At 49.5% G+C, this 23,999-nt stretch overlaps 1 protein-coding gene across 9 annotated transcripts in view; it reads right to left on the minus strand.

The window, feature by feature from the left end:
• Nucleotides 1-356: 356 nt before the first annotated feature.
• The window catches only part of LOC104846619 (uncharacterized), a 157,555-nt gene continuing 133,912 nt past the window's right edge, over nt 357-23,999 (minus strand). For 6 of the 9 annotated variants that reach the window (XM_064295591.1, XM_064295585.1, XM_064295586.1 and 3 more), the window contains 13 exons: nt 23,629-23,797; nt 23,072-23,256; nt 22,708-22,800; nt 22,343-22,547; nt 20,752-20,936; nt 20,572-20,669; nt 18,123-18,307; nt 16,663-16,868; nt 14,338-14,515; nt 13,522-13,631; nt 13,187-13,303; nt 12,923-13,064; nt 387-5,668 (listed from right to left, as the gene is read on the minus strand). In XM_064295591.1, coding sequence (XP_064151661.1) covers nt 5,664-5,668; nt 12,923-13,064; nt 13,187-13,303; nt 13,522-13,631; nt 14,338-14,515; nt 16,663-16,868; nt 18,123-18,307; nt 20,572-20,669; nt 20,752-20,936; nt 22,343-22,547; nt 22,708-22,800; nt 23,072-23,256; nt 23,629-23,797 — 1,878 coding nt within the window. In that variant the 3' untranslated portion in view covers nt 387-5,663. Of the gene's footprint in view, nt 5,669-12,922; nt 13,065-13,186; nt 13,304-13,521; nt 13,632-14,337; nt 14,516-16,662; nt 16,869-18,122; nt 18,308-20,571; nt 20,670-20,751; nt 20,937-22,342; nt 22,548-22,707; nt 22,801-23,071; nt 23,257-23,628; nt 23,798-23,999 lie in introns of all 9 variants that reach the window. The other 3 variants (XM_064295590.1, XM_064295589.1, XM_064295588.1) reach the window with 3 other exon arrangements.

Here is a 23,999-nt window from a genome sequence, read left to right on the forward strand (position 1 = left end):
AGGATCAATATATTTCACGTCCTCCTTAAATGGCTTACTTCTTTCTCTTACCTACTTTCATCAGCTAGAATCTCTCGAATAACAGTAGTAAGGATCCTTGTTGCTCCAGAATTTAACAGATGGAGTGGTTCCGTTGCTTCCAACTGTTACAGATGGTGCTGGTGTTTTGGCGTGATGGGTGTGAGTATCCGTGTATTATTTTATCATATTAAGAAAGTAACCTTTCTAATTTAACGGAAGTTTTGGTAATGTATAGTAAGTTTTATCAAATGCCTTTTCAGCATCTATATGATGACCATGATTTTTCTCCTTTAATGTATTAATATAAAGTAAATTAAATGATGTCCTTACATTGAGCCATCGTTGCCACACTGTGCAAGTCTCACTTGGTTTTGGTGATTTCTTCTTTTAATGTCCTGGTTGAATTTTTACTTGGAGCCCTGGTGGCACAGTGGTTAAGCGCTTGGCTGCTAGCCAGAAGGTCAGTGGTTTGAACCCGCCAGCTGTTCCTCAGAATGATGTGGCAGTTTGCTTCTGTAAAGATTCACAGCCTTGGAAGCCCTAGGGGAGCAGAGTTCTACTCTGTCCTATACGGTTGTTATGACTCAGAATTGACTTGACAGCAGTGGGTTTTTTGGGGTTTGGATTTTATTTGCTAATATTTTATTTTGGTTTTTTGCATTTATTGTAAATGAAGTTGATCTGTGGTTTTCCTTCTTTGTGCTATAATTTCTGGCTTTAATAATAAATGTTCTACAGGCTTCCTTAGCCTTCCTAAAGGCTTGATAGACTTCACCCATGCCTGAGGTGGCCCCCACCCCCATGTGGTTTGGGGGAGGCAGTATCTTTCTTACAATTTTTCCAGTTTCTTCTAGTATAGTTACATATTTTCTCTTTTTAATACTTTTTGGTACTTCATTTCCCTAGAAAATATCCGTTTCCACCAGGTTTTCAAACTTGCTTGCATAGACAGTCTTTAGAGTTTCCCTATTTGCCCTGATTAGTTTAACACCTTCCCCCTCTCCCCAGTAAAACTTTTCAGTTAACATAAGGCCACCATCTTATGGTTAATGTATTTATTAAGCCTTTTACATGCTTCCAAGCTGATCCAAGAGAAACAAATTGTCTAAGACATATATCTCCCCACAAAGCCACTGAGGCAAAGGGAAGTTGCTGGAAGCACCCTCTGCAGCCAGCGGTCTAGGGTGCTTGTACAGCCCTCTCCAGAATCCCAAATTCACTGGCCAGAAGACTTCAGGTGACCTCATTTCCACCCACTCTGTTTTAAAGGAATAATTGAGATGCAAGATGGGATAATAAAAGCTGACTCTGATTTTCCTAAGATGTATGCTGACCTGGTCAGCATCCTCCCTGGCTTAGACAATGGTCGAAAGTGAAAATGGCCTGAGGCACTTTTTTCCTTTCCCATGTCTGCTGCAAAACTCAGGCCTTCACTCAATGGCCACACTTTAATTTGATTATAGCCCCAACACATGGCAAGAATGGGACTGATGGAGGTTTCTTCCAAGAAATGACTCACATGTTTTTCTCCTTGGGGTTAGACCTCAGTGTCAAGGAGGAAGTGGTACCTGCCTCCTTAGTCTCCCTCATCTTCCTCACTTACTTACCTTTTGTCTCCACCTTCTCGCTCACTCTTGACACTTCTGCCATATAAACAAGCTCCAGCAGTCCCCCTGCCCCAATTTTGGGGGGAACAAAAACTTCATTTGACCATCATATTGCCTTCCTTCCTTTTAATTTTTAAAATTTGTAATTATTATACAACCCGTATTGTAATACTTACAAAGGAAACTTTAAAGGAGAAATGGCCATCTGCAATTACACCAGCCTTCATAGCTGAAAGATTTCCATTTTTCTAGGTTCCCTTCTAGTTACTGTCCGTCTGCAGTTGTTCTTTTTATATGTATATATAATTTATTTTTGTTGTTTTTGAGAATATACACAGCAGAACATACACCAATAATTTCTACATGTACAATTCAGTGACATTGATAACATTCTTCAAGTTGTTCAACCATGCTCACCTCCTTTTCCGAGTTGTGCCTCCCCCGTTAACATCAACTCACTGCCCCTAAGCTTCCTATCTAACCTTTCGAGTTCCTGTTGTCAGTTTGATCCCATATATAAAAGCTCGGCTGCTAACCAAAAGGTTGGCCCTTCAAATCCACTGGGCATTTCTTGGAAGCCCTGGGAGGCAGTTCTACGCTGTCCCCTAGGGTCGCTATGAGTCAGAATTGAGTCGACAGCAACAAGTTTGGTTTATTGGTTTAGACAGATTTTTAAAAACACAATACTCAAGGCAGACATTCTTTGCTAGTTAAGCTAAGCTACTGTTTGGTTTTAAGAAGACTTCAGGGGATATTTTTGGTTTCAGGTTTAAAGATTATCTCAGGGCAATAGTTTCAGGGATTCATCTAGCCTCCATGGTCCCAGAAAGTCTGGATTTCACATCTGCTGTCATCGTTAGTGCAGATCTTATGCAATCTTGTTTCCTGATTTTGTTGTTGTTAGTTGCAATCGAGTCAGCTCCGACTCACGGAGACCTTACATACAACAGAACAAAACGTCGCCTGGTCCTGTGCCATTTTCATGATTGTTGGTATATTTGAGTCCATTATTATGACTATTGTGTCACTCCATCTCATTGAGAGTTTCCCTGTTTATCACTGACCCTTCGTTTTACCAAACAGGATGTCCTTTTCTAGCAACTGGTCTTTTCCCATGACCTGTCCAAAGTAAGTGAGACGAAGTCTCAACATCCTCATTTCTAAGGAGCATTCTGGGTGTATTTCTTCTAAGACTGATTTGTCCATTCTTCTGACAGTCCACAGTATATTCAGTATTCTTTACCAACACCGCAATTTGAACGCATCAATTCTTCTTCCGTCTTCCCTTTTCATTGTCCAGCTTTCGCACACATGTAAGGTGATTTGGGTCAGGCGCACCTTAATCATCAAAGTGACATCTTTGTTTCCTGCTTTACCTGGAGATTAATCTTTTTGTCATGTTACTACATTGGTATATGTTGGACTTTTTAACAGATGATTTCAAAATAATGCATCAAATTGGTGTACCAAAACTTAGAAACACCATTTCCCTGTTGGATGCTTATGACTTTTCATCATTTGAATAATGAGATTATTTTGAAATTTTTTTGGAATCTTTTATATTTCTATTCCCTCCCTTTTTGGATGATGTCTTAGGAGTGGGATTATTAGGTTAAAGGAATGAATCGTTTTAAGGCTCTTGAAACACACTACTGATGTTATACTGACTGAAAGTGCTAGCTACAGAATGTGAGGGTATGGTATGGGTTTTGCCAACAGCCTTACCAACTCTGGGTATTATTATTTACATATTTATTTTGCAAAGTAATAGATAAAATTATACATGGTTATTTCAATTCACATTTGATTACCAATAATGCTGTCTGTTTCCCCTCCCCCCAATGTTTATTCCTCAATTGTATTTTTTCTCTTTTGAATTGCCTGCTTGTATCCTTTAACCAAATTATCTCATGGAGACTCCAGTTTTCTTATTCATTTGTACTTGCTCTTTATATACTGTAGACATGAATATTTATGGGTCTTTCGATTGAATTATTCCCCTTCCTGTTTTTTATTAGATTCTGTGTGTGCACGCACACACACGCAACTGTGAAGCGTTGATGTTGGCAGCTCCACCTTGAGAAGGGAGAACTATCTGTCCATCTTTGTGTCCCTGACAGTGCCCAGCCCACTGCTGTGTTCCAGGTAGACACTGACTGATGAGTTTGGGAGGCAGGTTGGAGAGGTTTCTGCAGTTTCCTGCCATTAAGCAGATAGAAACTAATAAGTTAGGTGGTTGCAGACTTCGGGTGCATCAGACTCTGAACTGCCTCAGCCCCTGCCCTGTGCCTTCCAGCTCATTTGCTCTCCATTGTGAACCATCTCCCCTCTAATATCCTGGGCTGAGTAGACACATTTCTGGTGATGCATGAGATGGCTCAATGGGCATTTTAACGTGTATCAGGGAAAAAAACTAACAAGCACTACCTGCTATGGAAAGAGCCCTGGTGGCACAATGGTTAAGTGCTCAGCTACTAACCGAAGATCAATGGTTAGAACCCACCAGTGGCTCCATGGGAGAAAAGACCTGGTGATCTTCTCCCGGTAAAGATTACAGCCTAGGAAACCCTATGGGGCAGTTCTTCTCTGTCCTGTAGGGTTGCTATGAGCTGGATTCGACTGGATGGCACCCAACACCACCAGCACCTGCTACGGCTGGGGACATGGCTAGTGTTCACTTGACTCTCTTTCTTAAATGGTGGAATCTATGGCACGATGCTATTGCAAAAGCAGAAGTTCGTGGCCTGTGTAGAAGCTCAGATCAGTCCCAGTCTGGCCGTTTTGCTAGTTGTAAGACCTTGGGCAAGTCCCTTGAGCCTCAGTTTCTTCTTCTATTAAATGGGCTATTGGAATGTCTAAGAAAGGCACTCAGCAGTGCCTGGGCTCAGGGTCCCTTTACTGTAATAGGTAACAACAGGGCAGGTACTCGGTAAGTCAGATCACCCTCTTCCTCCCCACAGGAGTGTGGGAATGTACATGACTGGCTTCCCCAGCCCCACTCACCCTGGAGTCTCTTCTAAACTCTCTTGAGCCCCTGCTGTGGGGAGGCCAGGAGTCTGGCATCTGGCCTTCCAGTCACCCCCCCTCCTCTTGGCTCACACTTGGTTCCCTTTGCTCTGGAATCTGGACCCTCTGAGCTTGGGGCAAAGCCTTGGGATGGAGGGGGCTGGCGCCAGGCCCCTGCTGGCGGGCAGATGTCACAGAACCCCCACCTCCTCCATCTCTCTAGGGGTGGGGTAGGCCCAGCATCAGATCACATGTTCTGGGGTTCAGCCAGCTTTATTTTCCAGTCAAAAACACAGGAAGAGCACGTCCACCTCCTCCCCCACACGCAATTACAAAGTAAAAAATTTTGAACACTGTATCCTCAGGGCTTGAGTTCTGGGGTGCACTTACCACATGTCTATGGAAACCTACCCTTCAAGAGCTCCCGAAATGTTCAATTCCAGTGTATGCACCCCAAATAGGGAGGTTACTCAACCTGGTTCCTGATGAAGGGACTTGGGACCATTAGTTCCCCTAAAGGACCCTCGTGCCTCAGGGGAGACCCCTACAGCAGGTAGAGGAAGCCAACCCCCAGGTGGCTGTTGGACAGAAGGGGACACAGCCAGGAAGAGCCCTGCTGTGTGTCACCCTTTACAGGCCCAGCCCAGGGCATGTGTGGAGGCATCAGAAATTACAGATGAGAAGTAAATATCTTAGCAAGTGCTGGAGGCAAACTCCCTTCCGGGGGTGAGGGCAGGTGGCCAGGCTGTCCCCTAGTTTCCAGTGTAGGTACTAAGGATGCAGAGTTACCCAGACCAGGTGGCGAGTCCCTGTCACCGGAAGCATTCTGAAAGCAATGACAGCAGCTCTTTTTTTCCTTGGACTGGAGCAGGTTCGGTTTTCTCAGAGCTTCCTGGCATTTCGTGAGGGTGGTTCTGCCCCGGCCAAGAATCTTGACCTTGCTGAGAGTCAGATATTGCAGCTGGGATTGTGGTAGAAGGTGAATGATTTTGATGTCTTTGGCAGCCTGGAGCTGGCTTAGGCAAAAGCTCAACCTGTAATGAGAACAGGAGAGAAGTCAGGCTGTGCTCAGGGTCCAGAGGAGAGGGTGTCCAACTGTTCTACCCTGGGATGCGCCAAGGCCCCTGTTACAGCCTGGCCCCTCTGCAGGCCCAGCAGTGTCTCCCATCACCCTCTCCCCTTTTTGTAAGAGTGTCAGGGATGGTTCCATGGCTCTTTGCCTCTGCGGGGCGTTGTGAGTGCAGTGGGTGCATGAGCCGCTCAGAAGTTGAACAAGCATCTACTGAAGGCTCAGGCAGTGTCAGGCCCTGCTGTGGGCCCCCTGGAGACAGGAGACTTAAGACCTGGTCTCTGCCTGAAGGGCGTCCCTAGCTAGCCTAGTGAGAGGACAGAACCTCAGCACATGGGGATTTGGGAACATAGGATGCACCTGAGTTAGTGGAGGGGGGTCAAGGGAAGGTCTTGGAGGTGATGCCTGACTTTCAAAGGACTGACAGGTGAGGCTTGTTAGTCCTTTGAAGGTCATCTTTTTTCCCTCTGACACTGTTACCTTTGCTCTAGTTTCACTACTTGTCTTGGTGTGGATTTCTTATTTTCTTAGTTGTTTTATTGTGGTAAAAATACAGTAACAAAACATTTGCCAATTCAACATTTTTACATACAAATCAGTGACACTGATTATGTTACCATGTTGTGCAACCATCACCACTATCCTTTTCCAGATTATTCCACCACCTTTAACAGAATGACTTCTCCTCTCTCCACTCCCTCCCACCCCCAGTAACCACTAATCAACTTTGGTCTCTACAGATTTGCCAATTCCAGAGACTTCATATCAGTGGGCTCATACATTTGTCCTTTTGTGATTGATTGGTTATACTCAGTATGTTTTCAAGGTTGGTCCATATTGTAGCAAGTATCAGGACTTCACTCCTCTTGATGGTTGAGTAATATCCCACTGTATGTAGATACAAGGAACCCTGGTGGCACAGTGGTTAACTGCTCAACTGCTAACTGAAAGTTGCATGTTTGAACCCACCAGCCACTCCGTGGGAGAAATATGTGTCAATCTGCTTCCATAAAGACTTACAGCCTTGGAAATCCTATGGGGCAGTTCTACGGTGTCCTACAGGGTTGCTATGAGTCGGAATCGACTCAGCAATGTTTTTTTTTTGGATGTAGATACATTTTGTATATCCATTCATCTGTTGATGAACATTTGGGTTATTTCCACCTTTTGGCTACAATGAATACTGGTGTTTGCACTCCTGCTTTCAGTTCTTCTGGGTATAAACCAAGGATTGGGATTGCTAGGTCAGATAGTGGCTCTATGTTAACTCTTTGAGGAACCATCAAACTGTTCTCCACAGCAGCTGCACCATTTACAATCCCAGCAGCAGTGGAGGAGGGTTCCAATTTCTCCATATCCTTGCCAAAAGTTGTTATTTTCTGGTCATAGCCAGGTGTGGACTTATTTATCTTGCTTGGAACTTATTGGACTTCCGGAATCTGTGGATTCCTCACCATCCTCTTCAAATATTGCATCTACTTCATTCTCCCTTTTGCTTTGGGAACGCCAACCAAATGAATGTTACACGTTTCACTCTATGATCTTTGTCTCTTACTTTCATCTATATTTTCCATCTCTTTGTCTCTGTGCTGCATTCTTAGTTTCTTTTGATCTATCTTCTAGTTCACTAGTTACTTCTTTAATGATGTCTGAGGTATGCCTGACCCAAGGCATGGTATTTTCAATCACCTCATATGCATGTGAAAGCTGGACAATGAATAAGGAAGAACAAAGAAAAATTGATAGTTTTAAATGATGGTGTTGGCAAAGAATATTGAATAAACTATGAACTGCCAGAGCAATGAACACATCTGTCTTGGAAGTACAGCCAGAGTGCTCCTTAGAAGCAAGGATGGCGAGACTTCATCTCATGTACTTTGGACATGTTATCAGGAGGGACCAGTCCCTGGAGAAGGACATCATGCTTGGTAAAGTAGAGGGTCAGTGAAAAAACAGAAAGACCCTGAATGAGATGGATTGACACAGTGGCTGCAACAATGGGCTCAAACCTAGCAAGGATTGTGAGCATGGTGCAAGACCAGGCAGTGTTTCGTTCTGTTGTCTATCAGGTCACCAGGAGTTGGAGCCAACTCAACAGCACCTAACAACAACAGTGCATGGTTTAAAACCCATCTGCTAAATTCTAAATTTCAGTCATTATCCTTCACAGTTTTATAATGTCTTTTTTTGGTTCTTTTTCAGATATATTGTATGTTTAATAATTTCGAGTTCTTGGCCAAAATCTACAGTCTGTGTCTGATAAACTCAATATCTGAATCCCTTGAGTTTGTGCCTGTTCATGCTGGTTCTTGCTCTTAGGGTTTCATCTATTATGTTTTAAAAATTATTTGTAGAAATAACTTGAGGCCTAGAATGGAGGATGATTCTTCAACTGCTTTTTCCAGGTGTCTAGTTTTTAGTGATACTAGCAATCTGAATTCCAAGCTTCAGATTCTCTAGACTCGAAGCCAGGCCTGGCCTGTGTAGGACTGGTTTACTTGTAGCTCACCCTCACTCCTAGGGTTCAGCATTTTGGGGGCATGATCCAGAGTGAGTGATGGCTAATTAGGTCCCCAGCTTGGCTGGTATGAGATTCTGATTTAACATCCTAATCCTACCAGCACAGCTAGCCTTTCCTCTGCCGCTTCAGGATCGGCAAATACCTACTCACGGGGCAAATCTGTCGTAAAGTGCTGGGCTCTTTTGATTTCTGTCCTCCCTTGGATTTTGAGCAAGATGCTTTTAACATGCCATTTTCTCTGTCTTATCCAGCTTTCTCAGATGCCCCACCAGGAGGGTGGTTCTGAATTACCTACTTCAGTATAAACCCATTGCCATCGAGTTGATTCCGGCTCATGGTGACCCTATAGGACAGAGTAGAACTGCCAGCCTTATAGTTAGCAGCTATAGCGCTTAACTACTGCGCCACCAGGGCTCCTACTTCAGTATATTGATGTTAAATACCATCCTTTGATTCCAGGGATTAATCCCAGGTGGTCATGATGTTTCATTAGCTGTTTGTTTGAACATTTAGAATTTGGTTTACTAATACAGTGAAGCCTGCGAGAGCCAGAACTCAACAGGACTGCCTTGTTTTTCCGGGTCTTAAAGCTTTCTGCCTTTGATGGTACAATCTCACCACTTTTATATCACTCGTTTTAGTGAAAAATATTTGCGTTCTCCTCCTCTGACACGTTTCCACCTTACATAGGTCCTGGCTTTCCCAAGTTTTATCTTATGTGTATTGCAGGACTTTTGTATCTGTGTTCAAGCATGCAGTTGGCTTCTACTTTCCCTCTCTTTTATGATCCTTGTGGGGTTTTGGTATCCTAATATAATACTAACTTCACTAAAATTGGGTGGGGAGAGGCAAGTTTCCTTTTTCTATTTTTCTATTCTGCAACAGCTTCGGGAAATTTTTCTCAAAGACTTTTTAATCTGAAATGATAGATTCAGAGGAAGTTGCAAAGTAGCAGAGAGAGGTGCAGCATACCTCTCATCCAGTTTCCCCAGTGGTTACATCTGATGTAATTATGGGACAATGTCAAAACTCAGAAACTGACATCTCAGAAACTGACATTGGGAGCGTATGTGTGTATAGTTCTATGTCATTTTATCACATGTATAGATTTGTGTGACCGCCACCACAGTCAGGACACAGAGCAGGTCCATCATCACTTAGAGACTCCCTCATCCTACTCCTTTACCTACTCCCCAACCCGTCAGCTACTAATTTGTTCTCAATATTCATAATTGGGTCACTTTAAGAATGTTATGTAAATGGAATTATACAGTACGTGACCTTTTAAGATTGGCTTTTTTCACTCAGCATAATGCCCTTAAGATCCATCTAAGTTGTTGTGTGTGACAACAGTTGATTTCTTGTTACTGCTGAGGAATCGTCCATGGTATGAATGTACCGGAGTTTGTTTAACCGTATAGCAACTGGAGGGTGCTTTGGGTGTTTCCACTTTTGGGCTATAACAAATAATGCTTCTACCGACAGTTGTGTACAAATTTGTGTGTGAACACAGGTTTTAATCTTCCTAGGGTAAGATAACCCACCAGCAGCAGCACGGAAGAAAGCCCTGGCAAACTCTTCTGTAAAGATTACAGCCAAGAAAACCCTACGGAGCAGTTCTACTCTGTAACCTGTGGGGTTGCCATGAGTTGGAATCGACTCCACGGCAGCTGACAACACCCGGATAAACGCCCAGGAGTGCACCTGCTGGACTTCATCTTAAGCGTGTTTAGTTTTTTACAATATTTCCATTCTGTTTTGTTTCCATTAATCTAGTTTCCCTGCCCCCTTTCCTCCTCATCTTTGTTTTTAGGTAGTTGCTGACCCTTTGATCTCATTGAGGTGATTTTTTTAAAGGAGCACAGTACTTACAGGTGATATTATTTTCTGGGCCAATTTGTTATTTAGCTACCAGGTGACCTCAGGGGTTATTTTCAGTTCAAGGTTCGAAGAGTATCTCAGGGCAGTAGTCTCGGAGAGTCCTCCAAACTCAGCCAGTCCAGTAGGTCTGGCCTTTTTTTTTTTTTTTTGGGTTTTTTGGTTTTTTTTAGGAATTTGAGGTTCTGGTCCACATTTTTCTCTCATCAGGGTTCTTCTGTTGAGTCCCTGATTAGAATGGTGGGTAGTGGTAGCTGGGCACCATCTAGTTCTTCTGGTCACACAGTAGGTGAGGCTATAGTTCGTGTAGACTATTTGTCATTTAGTGACTTTTTAAAAATCTTTACTGGATCTGTAGTTTTGACCTCTTGCTCATTCCTAACATTTTTTTTGTTAAAAAGCTTCTCTGTGGTTCATTTCTTTCCTATTTCATTCATATATCTTGATTTCTCCCTTCTGCTTTCCTGGGTCACACCAGGGATCAGCAAATTTTGTACTATTTGGGCTTTTACAGAAACAGTTTAGCCTTTGCAGGCTACACAGTCTCCGTCTCAACTACTTGCCTCTGCTGTTGTGTGAAAGCAGCTGTGGGCAGTACATAAGCCAATGGGCGTGGACAGGCTCCTTTAGGGAGGCCCACTCAGACACATCGGTGCTGAAAACTGATTTCATCCTTAATCTTAATAGTTAAATACCCAGTTCAAATCTATTTTGATGTTTTAGTTTCTTAGTGCTGCTATAACAGAAATACACAAGTGGGTGGTTTTTTTTAAGAGGCTAGAAATCTGAATTCAGGGCACTGGCTTTAAGGGAAGGAAGATCGTTGTGTCTTTTCAGTGCTTAATCTGCTCTTTTATATCTCAAGGGTGATAGGATTATGTTAATTAGGGTGTGTTTTAAACCAATTTCCAGATGGGATTACATCCACAGGTATAGGGATTTAGGATTTACAACACATATTTTTGGGGGACAGAACTCAATTCATAATGCTTGACAATTATCTTCTTGTAATGCTTTAAAGATTTATTCCACTCTCTTCTGTTGTTGCTGGTTGGAGAGTGTTGTCTATTTTCAAGGAACAAAAAGTAATCTCTTTTCCTTCCTCTCTGGTAGCTTTTAGGACCTTTGCTTTTGTTTTTCTGCAGTCTCACTCTGCTGTGTCTTGCTATGGGTTTATTTATAGTATTTGGAATACTTTCAAGGAGCCCTGGGGGCACAATGTTTAAGCACTTGGCTGTTAACCGAAAGATCGGTGGTTTGGACTCACAAGCTCCTCCACGGGAGAAGGATGTGGCAGTCTGCTTCTATAAAGATTACAGCCCTGGAAGCCCTATGAGGCAGTCCTACTGTCCTATAGGGTTGCCATGAGTTGGAATCAACTCTACGGCAATAGGTTTGGGATACCTTCTGCTTCCTGAATCTAAGGATTCATGTGTCTGAACTATATTTCCCCATTCTGGAATTCCTGTTAGACATGTTTGTTGTCCTCGAGTTGAGTACGACTCACAGCGACCCCAGGTGTGCAGAGTAGAACTGCTCCATAGGGTTTTCAAGGCTGTGACCTTTCGGAAGCAGATCGCTACTAGACCTTTCTGCCAAGTTAGACGCTCTCATTTCAGTCTCCCTCTTTCATACATTCCATTTATTAATTTTCTCTTCTGCTCTTGAGCCTATGTGTTAAATTTTAAATTTCAGTGAATGTTTTTCATTTCTAGAAATTATTTTTAGGAGTATGCTTATCATTTTATCCAGTTTCTTTTTTTTTTATATCTTTAATAGTTTCAATAGTTTCAGACAGCCACTAATTCTATCATCTGATGTTCTTGGGGGTCTGCTCCTGTCATTAGGGAGCCCTGGTGGTACCCCGGTTAAGCACTAGGCTGCTAACCGACAGGTAAGCAGTTTGAACTCACCAGTTGCTCTGAGGGAGAAAGGTGTGGCAGTCTGGTTCCACAGATTTACAGCCTTGGAAACCCTGTGGGGCAGTTCTACTCTGTCTCAGAGGGTTGCTGTGAGTTGGGATCGACTCAGTGGCAATGGGTTTTGGGTATTCCTGTTTCTTAGTGCTGCTGTAACAGAAAGTTATTTTCTCATAGTTTAGGAGACTAGGAGTCTGAAATCAGGGCACCGACTCTAGAAGACTCTTTCTCTGTCCTCTCTGAGGGAAGATCTTTGTCTCTTTCAGCTTCTATTCCTCAATTTCTTGGTGGTCTTCATGTGGCATCTAGCATCCCTATCTTCCCTGTTTGTGCTTGCTTCTGTGTGTGATCTGCTCTTTTTATATCTCAAAAGTGATTAACATAACAAAGAAAACCCTAATCTCAGTGACTGTACCCACAGGTATAGGGATTAGGATTTACAACACATATTTTTGGGGACACAATTCAATCCATAACCACCCCCATGCCTGTTTGGTGGGCTTTAGCTGTGGGAACCCTGCACAGCGTTGGTGGAAAGGTATGTCCCAGGGGTTTGCGGACATCGCAAGGGGTGTACGTTCAAACCCCCTAAGGGTAGGTATGTGATTGCAAATTTTCAGGAGGTGCCTTTTTACCATCCTGTCCCCTAGAGTTCTTGTCTCCTTGGCCGCAGGGCTTTCTAGACCTGGCTGGGTGGGCGTCTTTTGCTCTTTCTTATTAAGTACTCCTTTGGACTTTTTTTTTTTTGGACATAACTTGGTTTTGACTCTTAGCACATGGTATGACAATGGAGCTGTCCTCCCTGGCCTGGGCTAAGACAAAGGAACTGGGTTTCCCTCTGGGATGGGAAGCAGAGGTCAGCCCAGACACGGGGAGAGTGGTACTGGCTGGGACAGCTTACCGCAGTATGGAGGAGTGTCCAGGGGCACAAAGCCCCGGGCACACAGGTGGACATAGGCAGCCGCGAGGCTGCAGGCAGGCTGGAGTTCCTGGGGGCCGCAGGTGTCCTGGAGGCACAGGCTGAGGAATGGGGTGGGGTCCACCTGAAATCCAGCAGCACAGTCATGTCCCTGCCCACTGTCCCTCAGGAGGAACACAGGCTGGATCAGGACATGGGTCCATCCGCTCAGTGGCCTCCCTGGGGTCCAGGCGCAGCCGCACTCACCACACTGAAGCAGCTCCCCAGGCTGGAGTGGGGATCCTGGAAGAGGGCCCGGCAGATGGGGCTTGGCCCTAGGCACACCTGCAGAGGCTTCTCGGGGCTCTTGCAGTCACCACCCACCTGAAGGGACACACACAGGCTCAGGCCTTTTCTCTCTCAGGCAGGCTTGGACAGGGGCATCCGCCCCGACCCTGGGCTTTGCTCAGGTCTGCAGCCAGTCGCCACACATACTTCTGTCTCTCCCCCCACCACGGAGTCCTGATAAGTCAGTCACAGGTCCCAGGGAATAGGGGCTGCTGAGCTACCCACTGGGCTTGGGGCCACCTCTTTCAGCTCACCTGCCAGGCTTGGGTGAGCTCCTCCAGGCCACTGGCCCTTGTGCCATCCGGCAGCATCAGCTCATCATCTGCCTCATTGTTGTTGGTGCCCAGTAAGCCGGCAGAGACACCTGTGGGATGGGTGTGGTGGACAGGGCGGGCCGTGCACTCTTATGCTTTTTCCGCCAGGACGTGTGTGCGTGGGGTGAGCATAAGGCACACAGGGCTGGCAGAGTCTCACCCCTCCCGCCCACCCTGCCTTTGTACCTCCATTAGAGGCAGAGAAGACAGGAGAGAAAGGGACTGCAGATGCCACTCGTGCCCTCCCCCCCCCCCCCCGCCCCACAACGGCCTGGCTGCTAGCTCTTAACAGGCATTCTGTGGCCCAGGGCACAAGTGTTTCTGGGGCTGCCTGGCCCGATAGAGGGGGGAAGCTGAGAGTTAGTCTCACACCTGAGTGGCATCCCCCAAAGGGTGGCAGACTATGGGGTCCGAGAGCTCCAGGTGCAAATCCCGGCTCTGCAGTGAGGGTGCGTGACTAAGAGCGCCTATAAATGGGATCCTCACCATGAGGACTAGATGAGGCTCAGTACGCAGTCAACAAGGGAGTGCCCCACCCCGGAAGGGATCAAAGTGGAGACTTGGGGGCTCCCAACCTGAACCAAGACAACATTCCAGAGCCACTTGGAATGTTGTCTTGGTTCAGGTTGGGAGCCCCCAAGGAGGAGTAGCTGGCTGAGAGAGGCTCACAAGGGTGGCAAGAATGCTGCTCCTGGAACCTGTCACGCCAGCACTGGGATACAGGGTAAAGAGGCTGCCCACCAGGCCCAGACCCACCGTGGCGCCAGAGGTCCAGTGTCAGGCTGCAGAGGCTGGCTTGGGTGTCACAGGAGACAGAGACACCGTTCTCACCAGCCAGCTCGATCCTAGGGGCATCCCTCCTCGTTGTGGCAGGAGGCAAATCGGGGTCCAGACAGTGCTCCCCAGGTGGGGAGGGGTTGTACAGCTGGTACGTCTGTGGGCAGATGGGGGATGAGTAGGATGGCCAGCCTCAGGCTCCGGGGCATGGCTGGCAGCTGGCAGCTGGCAGGGTCTGCCCCCAGGGCCTCGCCTGTGGGCCTGAGAGGAGACTGCCCAGAGTGGACCGCCCAGCTTCAACCACTGAGCGCTGGGTCAGTGGGGAACATAAAGGAACTTTAGGTAAAATGCCACCCCCTGGGGGCATGCAATAAGACCACTTACTGTTTGTCTCTTTACAAATTCACCTGCTCTAAGTGCTGCCTTGAGTTTTGTTTGAGGTGCATAGCTGCCTGAACTCAGCTTTTCTCCAGTGATGGCCCCTTATTCTCTCGGTACCAGAACAGTCTAACAACACTGTCAACATGCCCAAGTGTCTATTGTTTTTAAAACTCCCTCCAGCTAGCCATCTCTCAGTCTTCCTGACAACAAAATTCCCTTGAGGGTCCCTTCCTTCCCAAGTCAACGTTTTCAGCTCCTTTTCCTCTTCTACCCCCACGGCTTCACCAAAGCTGTACCTGTCAGTCACCCAGGCCCCTGGGTGGCCTCATTAGCGTCAGACCCTCTCTTCCATTCACTGCCTGTGAGTCCTGCTCAGCCTCTTGGGGGCCTCAGACCCATGACTTTAAAATCCACCTCAACATGGCCGCTCCCACACATCAGGCTCTGGACCCACGAATGCCATTGTGCTGTCTGCTGGTCTCTGAGCCCCTCAAGCTGAACGTGTCCAAGTCTGAGTTTTGCCCCCTCCCCCGACCATCACCATCTTGCTAAATGGCACATTACTGCCACTAACCCAAAAACCCCAGTCACCTCTGACTTCCTTCCCTCTCACATGCACTTCAAGTTCCCTGGGGGGGCGGGGGGGTGGTATTCCCCAAAACACATCCTGAAACAGACCCATTCTCACTTGTAGCAGTGCTGTGACCTCCTACCTGGTTTTCAGGCTCCAACCTGGCCCCCAACAGTCAAATCCCCCAAAGTGGCCAGAGTGAAATTTTAAAACACAACCTTCTTCCATAACACCCTCAAACAGCTTCCAATCCCTTGGAGAGTAAAATCTGAACCTTGGCCAAGCCACACCAGCCTTGTTTCTGCTCATGAATACAGCACACCTCAGGGCCTTTGCACCTGCCAGTCCTCTGCCTGGCATACCCTTCCCACAGGTGGTGGCAGAGCTGGCTCCTTCATCGTTTGGGGACCAGCCCAATTGTCACTTCACTGGAGGTATGACTTTCCCTACCTAGTGTCTAAGACCGGCCTTCACCCAGATACCCTGAAATGATCTTGTCTACCTTGTACTTCCACCGCCTGTTTGTCAGTGTGTTGTACTGTGGTGGCTTGCATGCTGCTATGACACTGGAAGCTATGCCACTGGGATTCAAATAACAGCAAGGTCACCCATGGTAGGCAAGTTTCAGCAGAGCTTCCAGACTAAGACAGAAGGAAGGCCTGGCAATCTACTTCCAAAAATGAGCCAATGAAAGCCCTATTATGGATCACAACAGAATACTGTCTGATATAGTGCTGGAAGATGAGCCCCCTAGTGGCCACAACAATCACGCATACAACAATCATGCATACCAACAACTACAAAGACAGTGCAGGACCTGGCAACACTTGGTTCTATTGTACGTGGGGTCGCCATGATTCAGAGCTGACTCAAAAGCAACAACCATAAGAAGAACTGGAGTTCCCAATTTACCAAGTAATTATGCTTAAGCGCTCACCTCGTTAATCTGGCCTTGCTGTTGTACGCAGGGTCACTGTGAGTTGCAGCAAACTCAGTGGCAACTAACACCACCACCCTATACTTATATTCTACTTCTCGCATGAGATGGGGACAGGCTGGTGCATGTCCCAGTGGCTGCTTGCAAAGCCTGCATCACCCCACTTAACCTTCTCACCAACTGTGCCCTTGTCTCCATTTAAAAGACGAAAAAGCCGAGGCCTGATATCAGATGGCTTGTCAGTGGTACACAGAGCAAGGATTTTATTTGAATCCAGCCTGTCCAATTGCAAAGCCTACACTCACTGTCAAGGGGGTACCCACAAAGTCACATGGATACCGGTCTCAAGAGGCAGCGCTGTCTCCCCTGCCATCTGCCCCTGGTCACCAGGCCCCTCCTGCTCTTGTATACTCACCTTCAGGTCAGGATAGAAGATGAGGGCTGTGTGGTTCAGCTCCACAGACAGGGACGTGAGCCCTGAGCTTGCCCGGCTCAGCATCAGGGAGAAGGCATTGTGAGTGAAGTCCTTGGCCAGCAGCAGCCTGCCGCATCGGGCACCGAGGCCCCACACCTGGCCATCAAAGGTCACCACATACCTGGTCCCAGCCACCACGGCGTGGTCTAGGAAGAGGAGCCAAGGCAGGGGGAGCAGGGCCACTGTGTCCCCCTGTAGGATGTCTAGGCTGCTCTGGCTCTCTCTGCTCTGTGGGCAGGGACTTTGTGGACAACCGAGGGGTCCTGTAATCCCAGGTCTCCCCCAGCCCCAGTTGCCAGGCCCCAGGAACGTCAGAGCTACAAAATGACCTGCACTCTAGGGCCTCCCTGAGATGAAGGAGGCCATAAAAAGGAATGAAGTTCTGATACCTGCTACAACTCGGATGACCCACTAAAACATTATGCTGAGGGACAGAAGCCAGACAGAAAAGGCCACATGTAGTATGATTCCATGTACATAAAATGTCCTGGATAGGTGACTCCATAGAGACAGAACACAGATGGGTGCTTTCCAGACGCTGGGGGGGATAAGGAGACTGAGGGTGGCAACTGAGGGGTGCAGGTGTTTTTAGGGTAATGAGAATGTTCTAGAATTGACTGTGTTGGTGTATGTACAAATCTGTAAATATATTGACAAAAGCCATTGAATTGTATACTTCAAATAAGAGGACTGTATGGTACATGAGGAGAGGACATGAACACCCCCCCCCTACACACTGTACCCCACTCCTTAGCAAGTCCAGGTGCCAGCAGCTCCCCCAAGAACTTGAGTCCTCCCATTAAGGGCTTGGGCTCAGACCACCTCATGCCTGTTATCTATATGAACAGGCAAGCTGCAGTGTCTACTTCACAGAGGAGGAGACTGGGGCCCAGAGAGGGCAGATGACTTGCCCAGGTCACACAGCAGGCATGGAACTGGATGCAAACACCCCAGGCACCCAGCCTGCAGAGCTGTGTCCAGGCCCCCTCAGCTCTTGGCTGCAGGCCCTGCCTGCTCAGCCAAGGAGTCTGGATCCCATTAGTGGCCTTGGCTTCCTGGTGGATTGGAGGCTTGCCTTTTTTTCTCCAGCAGGGTCAGTGGGAGGGAGCTGGCCTGGTGCCCTTCACCGCTCTCCTCACCCCTCTGCTGGGCCCTAGACTCAGGCTTTTAAATCTTGGACAAGAAGCCTACTCTGTAGCCTTAGCCCTAGTTCTAGTCCCATATGATATTGGGATGTCTGGTAACCTCTGGGCCTCGGAGGGGGACCAGAATGGAGACCTCCCTGCTCCCCCTCCCCTCCGGCCTCAGTCCAGCCCTGCTGGGCTCTGAGTCTACCAGGCTTCCTGTACCACCAGGGAATGGCCCACAGGGTGGATGGGTCCTGGGCCAGTAGGACTCACATTCCAAGGGGCTCTCTAGCAGGCGGCTCTTGAGTCGGTAGTACTCAGCCAGCATGTTGGCCCTATACAGGTCCTGGAGTGGCTGCAGCAGCTTCTCCTCAACCAGGTAGCTGGCCACCTGGGCCAGGTCCAGGGGCTCGTCCCCTGCCGGCAGCAGCGGCAGCGTCACCACCACAAGTCGGTTCCTGGGGAAACATGGTGGGGCTGAGGGACCCACAGCAAGCAGCTGTGCCTCTCTAAGCCTCACATTTCTTACCTGTGGAACGGCCAAGAGGGGGCCCAAAATGACACCACTTTATCAGTGACCATTTTAGGGAGGGAACCATCTTTGTTCTGGAAAGTTTTTGTTCAGGAATTCAGAGCCAAGGAACCAGGGGCAATAGGTCAACTCTGACAATTCCCAAACTACTCTCTTGCCCAGGTCTCACCCTTGAATGCCAGCTGCCTACTGGGCATCTTCACTGGGGTGTCTTGATGGTGCCTCAAACTGAACATATCCAGAAAGGAACTTCTGACACCCTCCCCAGGGCAGGCAGAATAAAACCAAAAACTCAAACCAGTTGCCATTGAGTCAACTCTTGACTCAATGGCAACCCCATGTGTGTCAGTAGAATCGTGTTCCACAGGGTTTTCAGGGGCTGAGTTTTTGGACACAGATCGCTAAGCCTTTCTTCTGAGGCACCTTTGGGTAGGTTTGAACCGTCAACCTTCTGGTTAGTAGCCAAGTATTTAACCGTTTTTGCCACCCAGGGACTGGTAGGCAGAAAAAGGCCCTCAAAGATGTCCACATCCTAATCCTTGGAACCTGTGAATGTGTCACCTCATGTGACAAAAGAGGTTTTGCAGATGTGGTTAAGGACCATGAGATGGGGAGATGATCCTGGGTTATCCAGTGGGCCCAATGCAATCACAGGGTCCTTCTAAGAGGGAGGCAGGAGGTCAGAGAAGAGAGAAGACGTAAGGGCAGAAGCAGAGGTCGGAGAGGAACGGAGTTGCTACCATGCTGGCTCTGAAGATGGAGGAAGGGCCAGGAATAGGAGTGGCCTCTAGACCCTGGAAAAGGCAAGAAAACGGGATCTCCCCTCGAGCCTCCAGAAGGAGCCGGCCCTGCTGACACCTTGACTTTAACCCAGTGAGACAAACTTGGGACCTCTGACCTCCAGAACTGTAAGACTATAAACTTGTTTTCAAGCCTGAGATTGTGGTGATAATCACAACACCAAAAGGAAGCTCAAACACCCCCAGTCAGCTTCCCTGTAGTCTTCCTGTCTCCATAAATGGCCACGCCATCCTTCCAGTTGCTGAGGCCAAAAACCTTAGAGTCATCTTGGCTCCACCTACATCCAATCCATCAGCAAATCCTGCAGGCCTGACCTTTCAAACACAGCCAGAATCTGCCCCCACCTCCACCCCTCCATGCTAACCCTGCGGTCGGGGCCACCTTCCTCTCTCCTGGACAGATGCTTCTACCCACGCACCGTCCCCATAGTCTCTATTCTCAACACAGGGGCCAAGGGGTCCTTCTAAATGAAGTCAGCCACCTCCTTCCTCAGCTGAAAACCTTTCTGTGAGTTCCTATCTCACAGCAGAGGGCAAAGTCCTCACACTGCCTGATGCCACTGGAACCCCATTACCACTGGGACTCCCTCATGCACAGGCTCCAGCCCTGCTGGCTGCCCAGATGATCCTCAGACAGGCAGAACCCACTGCCAGGGCCTTTGCACTGACTGTGTCATCTGCCTGGAACTCCCTTCTCCTGATATCCACGAGGCTCCCTTCCATGCCTCCTTCAGGTCTTTGCTCCAATACAACTTTGTACTCAAAGCCGACCACTGCTGCCGTATTTAAAATGGCCCCCTCAACCCACTTGCTCTGCCTTGTTAATTTTCTATAGCATCTGCCACCAACATGCTAGATAGGTTGGGGGTTGGCAAACTCTGGCCTGCAGGCCAAACTCAGCCTGTGGCCTGTTTTGGGACTGCCTGTGAGCTAAGAATGGTTTTTATGCACTTAAGGGGTTATTTAAAATGAACAATCGAAAACAAAATAACAGAAAAGAAGACTATGCAACAGAGACCACACGGCCCGCAAAGCCTAAAACATTTAAGGTCTGGTCTTTACAGGAAAGTTGGCGACTCCTGGTCTAGATAGCGAGCATGCTCAGTGTGCCTCCCCTCAGTAACTGGGAGCTCACAGGGAAGAGGCTTTGTCTGTCTCGTTTGCTGCTCTGTTCCCAGGACATAAACAGTGCCTACAGGCAGAAGGCTCTCACTGTTAACACCTGCTGAATGAACAGCGAGCCTCAGTTTCCTCATCTGTGAATGGGCCCTGGGAGTGACTGCGTGGCAGGGCTGTCTTAGAATTAAAGGAGATCAAGAGCATCCTGAACCCAGCATACTGCCAGGCAAGTGGCAGGAGTTGAGAAAATGTTGCTCTGACCCAGAGTTACCTGGCTGAGAAGCTGTACATGTCCAACAAGGGTCTGCAGAGCCTCCGCAGTACCTGGGACAACCTGGCTTCGGCCCAAGAGAGTGTCAGGTGGGCGGCCTGCAGACAGAAGGCGCAGAGAAAGCCTTAGGGCCGTGCCCACCTGCCCAGGCCCGTGTCCCATCCCTTCACCCCTCCTCACCAGCTCCAGGGTGTCCCTCATAGCTCCTAGGACCGGCCCAATGGGCCTTGGCTCCCCGTTGCTGAGCATCCCGGGCACCCAGGCCTGCAGCCACCGCACAGCTGTCTCAGCCCGCTCCCTCCACACCTCATCCAGGGGCCGCAGTGTTACCTCCAAGTAGGCGTCCTTCAGCGTGGCCAGGGGCCCTGCAACAGGCAGTCACAACACTGGGAGCACTCAGGGCTCTGGCTGCAGGCAAGGGGGCATGGCCCGCACCCCAGGCCTAGGCCAGAAAACCAGCACTGCCTGACACCTGGCCTTGAGGAAGTAGGGCCTGTTACCTAGGATAAGGTGGTGGGGTGGGAGTAAGGCTGCGGGGTGGGGTGGGATAATAGAAATAAGGCTGCGAGTGGGGTGGGACAGTAGAAATAAGGCAGCAGGCTAGGAATAGGACAACAGAAATAAGGCTGTAGGCAGATGTGGGATGACAGAAATAAAGCTGGGGATGGGGCAATAGAAATAAGGCAACGGGCATTAGAGACTGTGCAGTGAAGAGTTCATGTAGCAGGCCTGACTGTGCTCCTTAGAAAGGCCTCCTTAGGCTGGCCCTTGGCTGGCATCTGGGAACTTGGATTTCAGGAGGGTTCCCCCCATTCCCAGGGCTCACCGCGCCTAGACCGTTTGTACATATGATATGGTTGTGGCTGAACACCCCCTTTCCTTCAGGGAGTCTGGGATTTTGGTATGTGCCAGGGCAGGGGGTGCCTATGTGACCTGCCCCCAGTACAACCTGGGCGCTGAGTCTCTGAGCACTTCCCTGGTAGATATTTCACACATGGGGTCAAACCTCGTTGCTGGGGGAAGTTAAGTGCATCCTGTGGGGAGAAGCCTGGGAAGCCCTGCCTGGTGTCCCTGGACTTTGCTCCCTTTGCTGACTTTGCTTTGTATCCTTTCACTGTAATGAATTATGGCCGCAAGTACAACTCTATGCTGCATCCCGTGAGTCCTTGCACAGAATCACCCGACCGGGGGGTGGTCTTGGGAACCCCGACACAGAAGCAGGGGCGAGAGAACACTTATCAGCCCGTCAGAGGGACGCCCGCCTGGCTGCTGGGTAGGGTCTTGGGGGCTCCCAGCTGCACCAGGTACTCCTGGATTGAGGCGGGCCCAGGGGCTCCCAGCACTGCCAGTGGCTGCCGCACACTGATCAGGACAGAGGGCTTTAACCCCGCACAGCCACACTGCTGCTCTCTGCAGAACCAGAACCGGGCCCTGGAGACCACGGCAGAGGACCTAAGAGACACAAGGCTGTGTGTGCAAAAGACACCAGACAGGAGACAAAGAAACTTAGGCAGCAGTTCCAAAAGAAATAAGGCAGCAGGCATAGATCGGAGACCCGCAAGAAGAAAGCATGCAGCAGGGAAATGGAGGTGGCAGGTCCCTTAAGAAATAAGGCAGAGGATCTAAACAAAGATGGGCTGCAGGTCCCCAGGAAAACAGGGAGCATTTCTGACTGCTATAATGCCGTGTGCCAAGTGTGAGGGCCTGGGCTTGGGGGCCCTGGGGCTGGACATGGATTGGGGGGTGGTCTCGCCACCTCTGCCTCACTCACGGTCCAGCTCGCTCCGCAGCTGCTCCAGCCCCGCCTGCAGCCACTCTAGGGACAGCGGCAGGTGGTGGGTCAGCATCCGCCCAGCCTGGCTCTGGCTCCACAGTGAGGCCACCGTCTGGCCACCTGCCTGTATGGCCTCTAGCCCTGCCTGGGACAGCTGTAGGAGGGGGCCTGCCACACTGTCCAGGGGGCCCATCAGCCGCACCTGAGCAGGGAAACCAATGCAGGGTCAGTGTGAGGGTCTGGGGCACAGAATGCTCCTGACCCTCTTAGCTGGGGTAGGATTCCTGGTGAGCCAGAGATGGGCCGGAGGGGGTTCTTTCCTTTCCCCAAGCATCCCCAATACCCTGACCTGGTGTACCTACCAGGCGCTGGGACCTCCTCACATAGGCGTCCAGGCTTCGGATCTTTTCCTCCAGCTGAACTTGTATCCTGGACCCAATGGCTGCGATCCTGGACTGTGGAGACAGAAGGGCCGGCTGTGGGCTCTAGGAGGGCCTCGGTGAGTGGATGAGTGGGTGGGTGGGGGGGCCCCAATATTGAAGATGAGGCAGGGATGAAGCAGACAGCAGGTACCCGGTGCCAGCCCCAAGGGCCTGAGGATGTATCCATCAGGCCGTGGGGTATCTGCTCTGGTTCTCTTGGCACTGCTGGACCCAAAGAGTGTGGGGCTCCTGGCGATGTGGCCTCTGCCCAGGGTCAGTGACACCATTACCTGGGTCCTCTTACCTTCACGTGGCTCAGCAGGGCCACCCGGCAGCCATGTGCAACCAAGCAGAGGCTCTGGTTGGCAGCCAGCAGGGCCAGGCGTCCCAGGGGCTGGCTGGGCTGCCCACCATCCTGGAGCAGGGCCTCCACCTCCACTGCTCGCCCCTGGGCACAGGCCCGCAGCACCATACTCTCCTCTCGGCTCCCTGGGAAAAGGACCTGCTGTCACACCTGGCACTCCTCCATCAGCCTCTGGCTGCCACTCCTCCTCCCCTCCATAGCCTTCCATAGCTCCCCACTGCCCGTGGATTTAAGGGCCTCAAACTGCCACCTAATCAGCCTTCTGACTCACCTGGTGCCTACATTGTGCTTCCTCCACTGCCCCCCACCCTGCCCACCTATCTCTCATCCAAACCCTCCCCAGTCTCAGGAGCAGGAAGTACGTTGCCTCCAGGCTAGGGGTCATTAAGTCCTAATGGGACTCTCAACACTACATATTTGTACTCCCTGGGGCCAAGGTAAGGCCCTGCCCCAGTGGCTGAGCCGAGACCTGGCCACTCCGCTCGCTCTGCACTCACCTTCCTCGTGACCCACAGAGGCCTGCAGGCAGCTCAGGGCCCGTAACACTGACAGCCCCACCTTCTCACGCCCGCTGTCCACGCTGCCTTCCAGCCAGAGCAGACTCTGGGCGTCCGAGGCGGAGACACCCCCCTGTAGGCTGAGCTTCGGCACCCTGGGGCATCGGAGCTAGAGGGGCAGAGTGGGTCTGAGTGGGGCCCAGCCAACCTGTGCCCTGGTCTCGGTACCCTGCCAGCCCAGGCCTGGGAACGGGCCCGTTGGGGAAGCTGAGGTGGCTGTGGGGAGGGGATGGATGGTAACACTGTACCCCATTATCTCCAGGGGCCCTGAGCCCCCTAGCTTGCCCTAGCCACAGGGCCAGAATTCCCAC

The sequence above is a fragment of the Loxodonta africana genome, chromosome 12 (assembly GCF_030014295.1).
Source record: "Loxodonta africana isolate mLoxAfr1 chromosome 12, mLoxAfr1.hap2, whole genome shotgun sequence".
NCBI classification, from domain to species: domain Eukaryota; kingdom Metazoa; phylum Chordata; class Mammalia; order Proboscidea; family Elephantidae; genus Loxodonta; species Loxodonta africana.